Raw genomic sequence first — 11245 nt, 5'->3', positions numbered from 1 at the left:
CCGCCTCCACCGCGCCTGGCCAATCCTCGGGCAGCTTCGCACCAGAGCCCCGCCTCTCCACCAATCGCTGGCGTGTATCAGGGCACAGCTTAACGCCGCCCTCCGACGCGTCGTTGCAAGGCGGAAGGTGCGTGCGCAAAGGGAAAGGCGGTGCGTGCCCCAGCCGTCCACCCAATAGCCGCGCGCCTCGAGCGGGCCCCGCCCACCATTCCCTAAAACTACAGGAGCCAGGATGCAATGCGACAGCCCACTTGGCGGGAGCCAAGAACGGACTCGGCACTGAGACGAACAAGACTTGCCTGAGGGCATCCAGCAGTTTGTGAGAACCAGGATCCCACCCTAGAGTCCCACCATCTCCTACCCAATGTCCGCAGCAGAAAGCTTCCAGGAAAGGGGGCATGAGGTACTTACCCGGCTTCTGTACAGGGGAATGAAGTTGTGGGGCTCGAAAGCATCAGAAACTGTCCGAGGGAGAGTAGTGCGGCTGCTCCCTGAATCCTGTTCTGGTGCCACTCATGCACCAGCCCCTTGGGAGAGTGGTGCTGTGAGGGTAAGCTCTGTGGCACAGGGAAGGGTGCCCTAAGTGGGACCGAGCAGGAGGCGAGAGGGGCAGAAGGCAGGCAAGGGTTGGTAGGATCTGCCAGAAGCTCACTTACGGGTCCAAGGTGGTGCTCTATCAGGAAAGTCAATGTTCTGTCCACGGGGAGTAAGGACCCAGAGGTAGCCTTTCCCCCACCGTGGCTCTCTGCCAGGGGTCAGGGCTCAGTTGGGGCAACCACAGCTGGCAGGGGGAAGCCAGATTCCGGGGAGGTCAGCAAGGGGAAGGGTTCATTCAGAAAGGACCCTGCCTCCAGCTCACAGACATTATTAATAAGGGAGCTGGGTCATTTGGGGACAGTGAGGAGGAAGAGCCAGTGTAGCCCATGCAAGAACCCATGTGGCACTAAACGCCCTTCTCCCACACCGGGACATGCCAGACCCAGGCACCAGCGAGGATGGCAGGCCTTCCCTGACGTAGGACAAGTTGGCTTAGAACACTGGCTCCACCCTTAAGTGCCTGCACTGGGGGAACCGAAGGAGGCTGCTTGAAACGATGTCTACCACAGAGCTAGGGGCCCCGCTGGCCAGCAGTGGTTCGAACAGTGCTGCAGTGGGCATTCTGGGTGCCAGCCTTTCCCTACTCACCAGGCAGGGGAGCTCAGGCCAAGCAGAGGGCCCTGGCTGGGCTCCAGCATCCTGGCAGCCAAACCTGTCCTGTCCTGCCAATCCGTTCCTCACGTGACAGCTGGAGAAAGTTGCTCCTTTGCTTGGAAACCTGTGATTGTTCCTAGACTAAAACTCTGCCTGCCCCCACAGGGTGTCTCCACCCCACCACCTCCGACTCTTGATGCTTCAGCTACTTGGTGGACACACTAGGCCCACTCCTGCTTCTGGGCCTTTGCACTTGCTGGGCCAGCTCCTTAGCATCCTTCAGGGCTCAACCAAAAAGTCTCAGAGAAGCCCTCCCCAACCACAGGTTAAATTAACTTTGTCTCATTACCTGCTGACTCTTCTTAACAGTAACGAGACCTGGGGAGACATGGATTACCTGTGTGGTGTCTCACTGACCAGGACACCCAGGCGCCTTGCCCATTTTGCCTTCTGCAGGCACAGCAGGCACTCAGTTTACAGCAGTGGGATGCAGGTAATGTGGCTGCAGCGACTCACACACCTGGAGGCCCGGGGCTCTCCCACCTGCTCAGGACACACAGTCAAGTCCCAAGGGTGCCTCCCTTTTGCTCCAACCCAACAATGAACATCATGACAATGACCACAAGAGTAATAACCAGCAGTCCTCACGCCTTGCTGGAAGTCGTGGGTCACCGACATCTTACATGCGAGGTAACGGAGGCTACAGCCACAAGGGGGTGCGTGCACTGCCATGAGGGTGTCAGAGCCGCCACCACTCAGCTGTCCTGCCTCCCAACCAAGAAGCAGCCTCGGTCTTGTGGTGCTATGCACAGACGAAGGATTGGACAGGGTATTGCTGCATGATTTTATTACTATAAATATACAGTTAAAAACGAACAAAAACTAGCCAATCAGAGTACATCAAATGATAGCACATGTAAGTCCAAGACAGGCCAGTCTGCGTCCCGTCCTTCAGAGTTACTGGCACCAATACCGTTAGTGAGAGGCCAGGGCATTGGCTGCTGTGGAGGGGTGAGGAGAGGGAAGTGGTCACCGTGTGTGTGTGCGCGCGCGCACATGTGTGTGTGTGTGTACACACGCACGTGTGCGTGCACTGGCACCCGTGCACCCAGGGACACATGGTGGGTGGGAAGGGAGGGGAGGCAGGGAGCCAGCAGCCAGGGCAGGCTGCCCCGAGTGTGGCCTCTGCTCACAGGCTCAACTGGAGAGAAGAGGAGTCGTCCACCCCCGAGTCTCCCACTCAACGGGCCTCCGGCTGTGCTGCTGGCCACCCCAGAACCGTCTTGCCCAGGGCAGCTCCTTGGGAAGTGGGCCCGTCTCCCTCCTGCCAGGAAAGCGGTCGCACCCCAGGAGCTGCAGACCCACCCACCGGGCTCAAGGTCCTCCTGGGGCCACTCTCGCCTGGGGGCATCAGGGCCAAGTGTCCCCCCTGCCCTTCTGCTGCCCAGAAGGTTTATCTTAAAAAAAAAACAAAACACGGATGGGACCCTTGTCCCCAGGCAGGTCAGAATGCAGAAACCCCAAACAGAACACATCAGAGAGAAATGTGAAGTGCCGTTAGAGAGGGAGCTGAGAGCCACTCAGGCCCTCCTGAGGCGGGTGGGCAGGTGGGCAGCAGCGCCAAGTGGGGCCCCCCACCCCAAGGGTCCAATATGGGCAAAGCTGCCTCTGAGAAGGTGTGGGGCTCAGAGAGGGGCCCCTGGACACAACCGCTGACAACAGCCAGACCCCACCTGCCTCGCTGCCTCTTGGCCTGGCAGGGTGCTGGGCTGGGAGAGGGGGAGGGGGGAGAGGGAGGGAGTCCGAGCACATGGGGAGGGGACAGGCACTATTTCCTTCATTGACTGAGACTCGGACCCCACTTCCTTCCCTCCCACAAGGCCCCCCCACCCCGGCACTGCCTGGGAAGATAGCACTTCACCTGCCAATAAACTTTCAGGTTTGCTGAGTTCTTGAGCATCTACCCCCCGGGCTGGGTGAGGCTCATCCAGGCTGCATGTGGGCAGGACATTTGGGGAGAGATCCTGGCGCGCTCAGCTCCCGGGACAGGAAACCACCGTCCTTCATCTTGTACCATTTACAAACATGTCAACCGTAGAAAACGGGGGTTGTCAGAGGGGACAGTCAACTGTGCTCTTCAATCAAGGGTCACGTGGCCCCTTGGAGCCAGTGACCATGCAGGGCGTGCAGACAGGAGAGGCCAGAGGTCACCCTGGAGTCCGGGCAACCTCTTGGCAAAGTCTGAGGAGCTGAGGGCTCCATGCTGCCAGCCTGGCCAGGCTCTCAGAGTGGGGTCAGCTCAGTGACCCTGGGGTCAGGACTGGGGCCACCAAGTGGAGGCCGAGGGGGCCCAGTGGCGTGGAGGCTGCGGGGCGTCTCCATGGAGGTGGACCATCCTGCAATGGGAAAGAGAGAGGGTCATGTTTGGCTTAACTGTCTGGCCTCACTGCTCCCTTTACCGCCAGGCTCTGGGTTCCCACCAGCAGCCCTGCCATGTGGCCAGAGTGAGCCAGCCTGTCCGTCTTAAAGCAGATCACCCCTGGGTGCCAGCAACAGAACCACAGCCCTGGAACTGAAGGCAATGGGGTGCCTGGGGCTGCTGGCACTCATGCTCCTGGGCTCTGACCAGCTGCGGTTCTGCAGCGATTTTACCCCTGGAATAGGGGCTGGAACTCAGCCAACGCAGGCAGAGGGGAGCGGCTGGGACCTGGGTGCACCCAGCAGGGGCCCCAGCCTGCCCTCCTCAGAGGCCTTTCCTGTCAACTCCATGCGGCACTCACAGGGTGCTGGGAGGGGCCGGTCCCTGGTGGAGCGGGGAGGGAGCAGGGGGAGCGGCACACCTCCAGGGCCGCCCACCACCTGCACGCAGGGCTCCAGGGCAGCTTCAAATGGCAAACCAAGCAGCCCCCCACAGCCTGTGACGGACACTTGGCGACTCTGTGAAGGGTCTCTTCACGGGAAGCCGGCTCTGCCATGCAGTTCTCGGTGGCTGAGTCAGACCTGCTCCCTATTTCTGGAAGTTTTACATAAATGGCAAAACTCAGCATCTCCCATGGCTGAGGCTGGGACCACCCTTGTAACAGTGCTGGGTCCTACTTCAGTAGAGGGTTAGCTTCGTCACAAGAAAGGTTCAAGGAAGACAAGGCCTGTGTGGCCACCAAGGCACCAGGTTCTCATCACCAGACTTCCTGGAGGGGCTGATGTCACCTGAAGGAGGGGTGGGGGTCCCCGACACATCTGCCTATTCCGGTGGTACTCTCGGGACTGCCTCCTGTAAAAACGTGTTTGGGTTGCCTGGGGAGAGGGCACCTCCCTGTCAGGTGGGGAGACAACCTCATAAGACCACCTCACAGACATCAGAGTGTGCTGGGGTTCCAGAAGGTTCCAGAGGTGGGTGGAGGGATAGGTTAGTTGTCAGCCACAGCAGGGTCTCAGCTGGGGGCTGAATCACTGATCCTGGGGACCCTCGAGGCTACAAGAGCCTGACTGGGTCACCTGGTCCAGACGGAGTATCCTCTGGGTCTAAAAGCCTACATCGGACCCCCAAGACCACCTCTCAGGGGACCTCCGCAGCGGTGTCTGGAGAGCTCTGAATTCAGAATCCAGGGCCCGGAGAAGACATGGATGTGGAAGGAGCCCGGAAAATGGGAAGGAGACCCCAGCGGGAGCAGGAGAGGGAGAGCGGCTGGGGTCCTCTCTCTGGCATCCTGCAGAGGCCGCCCGCAGAGCCCCCGCCACTCGTGTGAAGGCATCACGTACCAGCTTACTCCTCTAAACCACCAGAGCAGGAGCCGGGCCCCAGGGCTGTGCAGAGGAGGAGAGAGACGGAAGCTCAGTTAGCAAAGCGCTCGAAGGGGCCAGCACATTCCAGGGCAGAGGCACCGGCTTTAGGACAAAGTGCTGGGCTGGGGGTGGGCAGGACACAGTGGAAACAAATGCCCGCACAAACAGATGTGCTGACACGGAAAAAAAGACACGCCGAAAACATCTGAGAAACAGCACTGGGCTCAGTGCTATGCAGAGGAACTCAGCCCAGGGTGGGACGTGTTGGGGCCGGCAGAACCCGGGGGAGGGTGAGGTTCGGGAAGGGCCGCCACCCTCAAGGTTGCTGGGATGCCACGCATCTAAGGATTTCACCGTTCTATGGATTTCCTCCCACCTCCTTTTTTCCCATCCACAGGGGACAGTAGCTTTACTAATTATGCTCCATCCACCAGGGGGCGCTGTGCAATTGTGGAGACCGAGTGTGTCCCCCCATTCTGAAACACACACACAGACGTGGAGATGTGCAGGGTTCCCGCTAAGGGAGAAAGGCAGGAGAACAGAGGGCGCCAGTGTGGGCGTGGGTGACTCAAGAGGTGAGCCTGACCATGAGGACCCCTGCCCGGCCCCAGGTGCTGAGCAGCTATGCTCGTGGGGAGCGGATGCAGGATGGAACGGCACAGCCTCCTCTCTGCTCTGACATCAAGAATGAGCCCCACCCTGCAGAGTGGGCAGCGCGCTGAGCCGGCGCCGAGCCCAGGAGCCATGACAGCACCCGACCTTGCCGTCCCATCAGGCCCCACGGCCGGCCTTCGGCCCCTGCGGCCTCTCCTCTACCACCTCCACAGCCAACTGTCTCGGCTCCCAGTGCGGCGCTAAAGGAAGCCCAAGACACCCGCCTGGGGGCAGAGCCAGAGGTGCTGGTCTCACCTGTGGGCTGGGCCAGTTGGTTGTGGCCTGTCCTGACCTGCTGACACCTGAATGCTCCGCGGGCCACTAGAGGGCTGAGGGGTGCAGGTGGCCCTAAAGAGGCTGTGTGGGGTCAGGGTGCCCCTTGCCGCACCCAGGGGCCACCCTGCAGGAGCAGGGCTCACACCTGTGGCTCCAGGAAGCTGAATCCTTCTTCTGATCCTCTGCTCCCACCCAGGTTTTCATCTTAATGCAATAATAAGTCCTCTGAAAGAACTTGCTGGAATTCTGTGTTTCCCTAAGGTCCCAGACACAGCTTTCACCATAGGTTCCTTTGGATAGGCTCTTGTATGTCAGTGACCCAATCTCTGCCCTCCCTTCTCACACCTGGTAACCCCCCGTCCTCTGACTGGACCCTCTGTCTGCACAGGCCACTGCTCATCCAGAAGCCCAGGGACAAGAGGCCCTTTCAGACCAAAGCATGTCACAGCCTCTCAAGCCCAGACCAGGGGACCAGGCAATGGTGGCTCCTGGGGCCGATCAGGGGTGAGAAGGGGCCTCCCAGTCACAAGGTAGGAGCCAGGCTCTCTGAGGGCAACGTGGCTTTTTATCTTGATTACAGAACCTCATGGGATGTTACAGCAGGTGGCGGGCACAAATGTCTGAGAGCCCCCAATGCCTGTCCCCCGTCTTTGGGGCCCAGGCCCTAAAACTGAGGATCTTGACCCAGAGGAACAGAGAGCAGAGCTGAGGCCACAAGGCCCTGAGCAGAAGCCTGGAAGAGGAGGCCCTGCATGCCCTTGAGCCTTGCTCACACCTCGTGCCCTGGCCTGTGTCCTGCACCCTGGCCCAGACGTGCTGCCTTCCCTGGGGACCATGAAGCCTGTCAGCTCCCCCAGCCAGTGGTGGAGGATAGTGGCCCTTGTCAAACCTGGGGCAGACAGGCAGGTTTCTGTCTGCAGCTGCCTGTGGCAGAGGCCCTGCTGCTGGGGCACCGGGCACAGCCCACAGGTGAAGAAAGATAGCGATGCAGTGGGACCAGATCTGCCTGCCTGGCTTTAAACAAGAAGCCTCTTCCGCCTTCCCAAGGCTGAGCTGGTTTCGGGGTGAAAAGGGGTCTCAGCCAAGTGCTGCCCCCAAGAGCCAGGGGCTGCAAGGTGACTATGGAACCCTGGCCTGGCCGTGCTTTGCAGGTCAACGGAAGGAGCATAGGATCAGAGACAGGGAGAGGGAGGGGGCTCCCCATGGGCCAGCCCCTCCCTAAGCAGACAGCAGGTCCCCAGTGCCATGGGGACAGCTGAGCCACTGCATGTCCCCCGACACCATGGGCCAATGCTGTCACCTGGCAGGTAGATGTCGGCAGGTGTGCCTGGCTGGCCACGGCTGCAGGGCTCAGGGCTGCCATCCTGCAGGACGTTCTCAATGGACGGCACTCGGCTCCCTGCAGAGGAGGGGGCAGTCAGGGACCGAGCCACTGGGGCCCGGACTGCACCATCACCCCTCTGCTCTCCCGGGACCCAGAGACAGATGTTCTGTTTTCTTCTTCTTTCCTTTCTCTCCTGCCTCTCAGCATGGGGCTGTTTTGTTTTTATTATAAAAAGAAAAAGTCACATACCCTTGTTTAAAAGACAACACGGAACGGTTACAGATTTAACTGTCTTCTATCTCCCTGGATGAGCAGGTGGGGTGCACAGCCCTCTGGCCCCCACGCCTGCAGCAGGGGGCCTGACATATGCGGCTGCTCTCCCTCACACATCAGTTCTCAGCCGGGACCCGCACTGTCTTCGTGGGGCATCCCTTTGCGCAGAAGAGGGGCCCAGACCCTCCATCCCAGTATGCACTACGTGCAGGAGGGAAGGAGCTTCGGCTGCAGGTGAAGGAGCTGAGGCCTGAGAGGCAGAGGGACCTGCCCTGCATGCTGGGCAGGAAGCAACAGCACTGTGTTCCCAGAGCAGACCCCAACCTGGGTGGGCACCCTGCCCCAGGCGCCCACACTCACACCCAGGCCCAAGGTCCCGCCCACACCTGCAGGCAGCGCAGGGGCCACTGGCAGGGAGAAGGTCACAGCCACAGAGCAGCTGCAGGTTGCTCTGGGGGCCTTGACCACACTGTGGCCACCTCCTGGCTCTGACTCTCAGGGAAGGGACCTTTGGCCTCTGCTGACACCAACCCTGATCCTCAACCTCCTCAACTGCCCAGCACAGGGAGGAAGGACTGTGACAGCAGAGAAACAGTATCTCCCCAACTGGCAGAGGAAGGCTTGGGAGGCACCTCATGCCCCACTATGCAGAGGTGAGGTCATCCCCTCTCAGAGCCAGTGCACAGCAGCAGCAGCTGGGACTGGACCCTGGGGGGCCGTCACGTGCTAAGCCCTCTGCTGAGGAGAGACGCTCAAGGCCCTTTGCACAGGGGACGGGCAGGAGAGCGGCCCGGCTAAGCCGCACCCCTGCGCCCTGGCCACTGGCTGTGCCAGGCTGGGCGGCCGAGCCAGGAGGACGTGCATGGGGCATGGGGTGTGGGAACGGGCAGGACACCCCTGGTGGGAAACAGAAGAGCTGCTACCACTAAACAGACAGGTAGGGAAGGAAAACCAGGAGTGGCCAGGGGCTGTTCTCTGTGAGATTGTGTAGGAACTGAAGTGTGTGACCCCAGGTGGGCGGCCAGCACAGCTTGAAGGAGCCTGCAGAGAGCCCCAGAGGCCCCGCCTCTTCCCCAGCAGGGGCACGAGAGCCCCGGGAGGAGAGGGCTTACCTTGCTTTAGGGACGAAGTCTCGTCAACCTCCTCTGTGGTGAAGCTCTAGGAAACAAAGGAAAACGTGCCTGGAGCCCTAGAGCTGACAGCCCGGCATTGGGCTGCCAGGGGAGGCCACAGGGTGAGTCCAGTCCCGGACACGCTGGCCAGGACCGACCACCTGTGCTTCCCGCGGCGCCCCCTGCAGCCTCCGCAGGGCTCCGCCCCACAGACGAGGACGCCGATGCTGGCAGAAGTCACAGGAGCCGGTGCAGACTCGTGAGGGAGTGGTGGGGCGGGGCCCGGCGTCCGGAGGACAGCGGGCGGGCAGTGGGGACAGAAGAAACAAGGGCAGGACGGAGGAGCGCGGGTGGGGGTCTCACCTCGGGGGAGCTGCTCAGCGCCAGCCCGGCCCCACTCGGCGGGGGCGGAGCCTCCGCGTTGTCCTCTTCCTGGATGGGGGACGATGGGGACCGCAGGGTGCTGGGGACAGAGAGGGCGGAGGACAAGTGGATGAGCCACGCCAACCCCACCCAAGCCAAGGCTCTGGGGGAGCAAGGGAAGTGTGCCAGTCCTGAGGAGCAGCACCCCCTGCCCCGTGTGTGTGTTAACAGGAGGCCCGCCACCTGCACCCACAGGCCACACCTGGCACTGTTTCCAGAGAAAGGGTAGAGCCTTGGGGGTGGGGGCGCTGGGGAAGCAGCAGGAGAGGCCCCCATGTTTCCTCCTGTTTCCCTTTGTATCTTCGGAGTCTCTGCCACACGTGTAAGGCTCAGGGCCAGTGGCTGGTTTTATAGAACCTGTACTTCCTTTACACTTTTCTAGAAAACCAGCACGCATGTGAGGAAAGACTAAACAGCAGGGCTGGTCACAGGCACCTCCAAGTGTCCAAGGGACCACAACTGATCCTTACCGTGTGGCCCTGAAGGTCACTGATCAGTGATGAGGACCCTGTAATCACCAAGCGAGGTGGGCCCAACCTCAGGGTCACAAACAAGGGTGATGTGTACCTGGAGGGTCCCACGCACCTTTCCCGGGGGGCATGCTGGCCTGGCCTCACCTGTCAGGGGACTTGCTCCGGGGCTTGCCCTTCTGGTGGCTGCTTTCCATGATCCGATCGATCCCAGCGAGTGGACAACTGGCCTGAGACAGGCCATCCGAGACGCCCGAGTAGGTGATCTCTTCATAAAGGGGGGCCGAGGGGATAGCCGGGGAGACGGCCCGAAGGCCGTTGAGCGCCTCGAGCAGGGAGATGGGCTCGTAGCCGGGCGGGATGCTGTCAGAGCTCTGCAGGGACAAGCGCAGGTGAGGGACTGGCCGATCAGGCTCCCTGCCCACTGCCCACAGCGACAAAGCCCCAGACACTGGCCTTGTGTTCCAGGGAGGGTCTACTCCCCAGAACTACTCTCTGATCATGTCCTGTCCACTCTGCCTTCTAGGGACTCATACCCCCCTCCCTCAAGGGGTGCCAAGAAGTCCGGAGCAGCATCAGACACCCCTGCTCAGGGCTCCCTCGGCCATCAGCTGCAGCATGCAGCCCTGGACGCCCAAGTGCCCCAGTCGGTGCCCAGGACGGAGGGAAAGAGAGCACTCAGAAAGCCACCCCAGCCCCTACCTGGCTTTCTACTCCTGCCTGATTGGGGCAGAGAGTGAGAGAGGGTTAGTGGGAGGAGCAGCAGGAGCAGGAGGGGAGCGAAGCCATGGCAGAGGTGGGAGAAACCAGCAGGAACGCCGTGATCCAGGCCGGAGAGGACCTGCCTGCGGAGCCCTGCCTGGCACAGGGGCCCGGCCAGGCTGTGAGCCCCGTGGCCTGGGACAAGCAGCCGCAGGGCTGACACGTACTCCGGGTGAATCTAATGGCCATCCTGCTCAGAACCAGTTCTGCCCGCTCTGGGAGTGGATCAAGTCAATAGGCTGAGCCTTGCTTTAGGGTTAAAGCAAAGGGGGAGTGGAGACATCAGGTGGACGTCAGTCAGGCCTCGGGCACCGTGGGGCTGGGCAGGGTGGCCACCTGCCCTCACTCTTCATTAACAAAGTGAAGGGCAGCTCTTACATGGGCTCCTACCTGCCCAGCTGGCCTTCTGGGGAGGTGACAGAGTGGCCCTGGGGAACAGGGAGGCTGCAGGGGGCAGCTTCCTGCCCCCAGCAAGCGCCCCCTGGGTCCCCTGCATTCACTCCCAACGTGCCTTCAGTTTAAAGGCACATAATTACTCTAAAGCTGCTCCCGCCCCTCGAAACAAGGAGAAGACCCCTCTCTCAGCTGACCCTCGGTGACCCTGACTCTCTGCGTTCTACCAAGGGGGCTTGGGGCTCGGCAGAGGCCTGCCTGGCCCCAGCATGCTCCCTGGGATGGAGGGCAAGTGGGAGAGAACCAAGAGTGCAGCCCGCAGAGCAGGGATGCAGGACAAGAAGCACGGGGATGCTGTGGGCACAAGAGCGGCGGCCTGAGTTCCACCTCCACCGTCACCCCACTGCCAGCAAGAAGAAAAAGGGAAACAAGGGTGCTCAGGAGACCATGGGCAGAAGCAGAGCTGGCGAGCAGGGGCGCCCGGGGCCGGCGCTGCTGCCCGGCGGGGCTGCGAGACTGGCTTTTTGCCGACAGACCTTGAGCTTTGCTTGTTCCACAAAACTCCCTTCCTGGGCAGAGACACT

The 11245-nt window shown here is 61.1% G+C and overlaps 1 protein-coding gene across 7 annotated transcripts in view; it reads right to left on the bottom strand.

Moving 5' to 3' along the window:
* Positions 1 to 2021: 2021 nt before the first annotated feature.
* The window catches only part of MGRN1 (mahogunin ring finger 1), a 49410-nt gene continuing 40186 nt past the window's right edge, over positions 2022 to 11245 (bottom strand). For 4 of the 7 annotated variants that reach the window (XM_072942607.1, XM_031686974.2, XM_072942602.1 and 1 more), the window contains 5 exons: positions 9654 to 9880; positions 8977 to 9076; positions 8614 to 8659; positions 7205 to 7303; positions 2022 to 3587 (listed from right to left, as the gene is read on the bottom strand). In XM_072942607.1, the coding sequence (XP_072798708.1) occupies positions 3475 to 3587; positions 7205 to 7303; positions 8614 to 8659; positions 8977 to 9076; positions 9654 to 9880 (585 nt within the window). In that variant the 3' untranslated portion in view covers positions 2022 to 3474. Of the gene's footprint in view, positions 3588 to 4950; positions 4996 to 7204; positions 7304 to 8613; positions 8660 to 8976; positions 9077 to 9653; positions 9881 to 11245 lie in introns of all 7 variants that reach the window. The other 3 variants (XM_072942605.1, XM_072942608.1, XM_072942606.1) reach the window with 2 other exon arrangements.

This window comes from Vicugna pacos, chromosome 18 (assembly GCF_048564905.1).
Source record: "Vicugna pacos chromosome 18, VicPac4, whole genome shotgun sequence".
Classification (NCBI taxonomy): domain Eukaryota; kingdom Metazoa; phylum Chordata; class Mammalia; order Artiodactyla; family Camelidae; genus Vicugna; species Vicugna pacos.
This window is presented reverse-complemented; position numbering and strand designations above follow the sequence as displayed.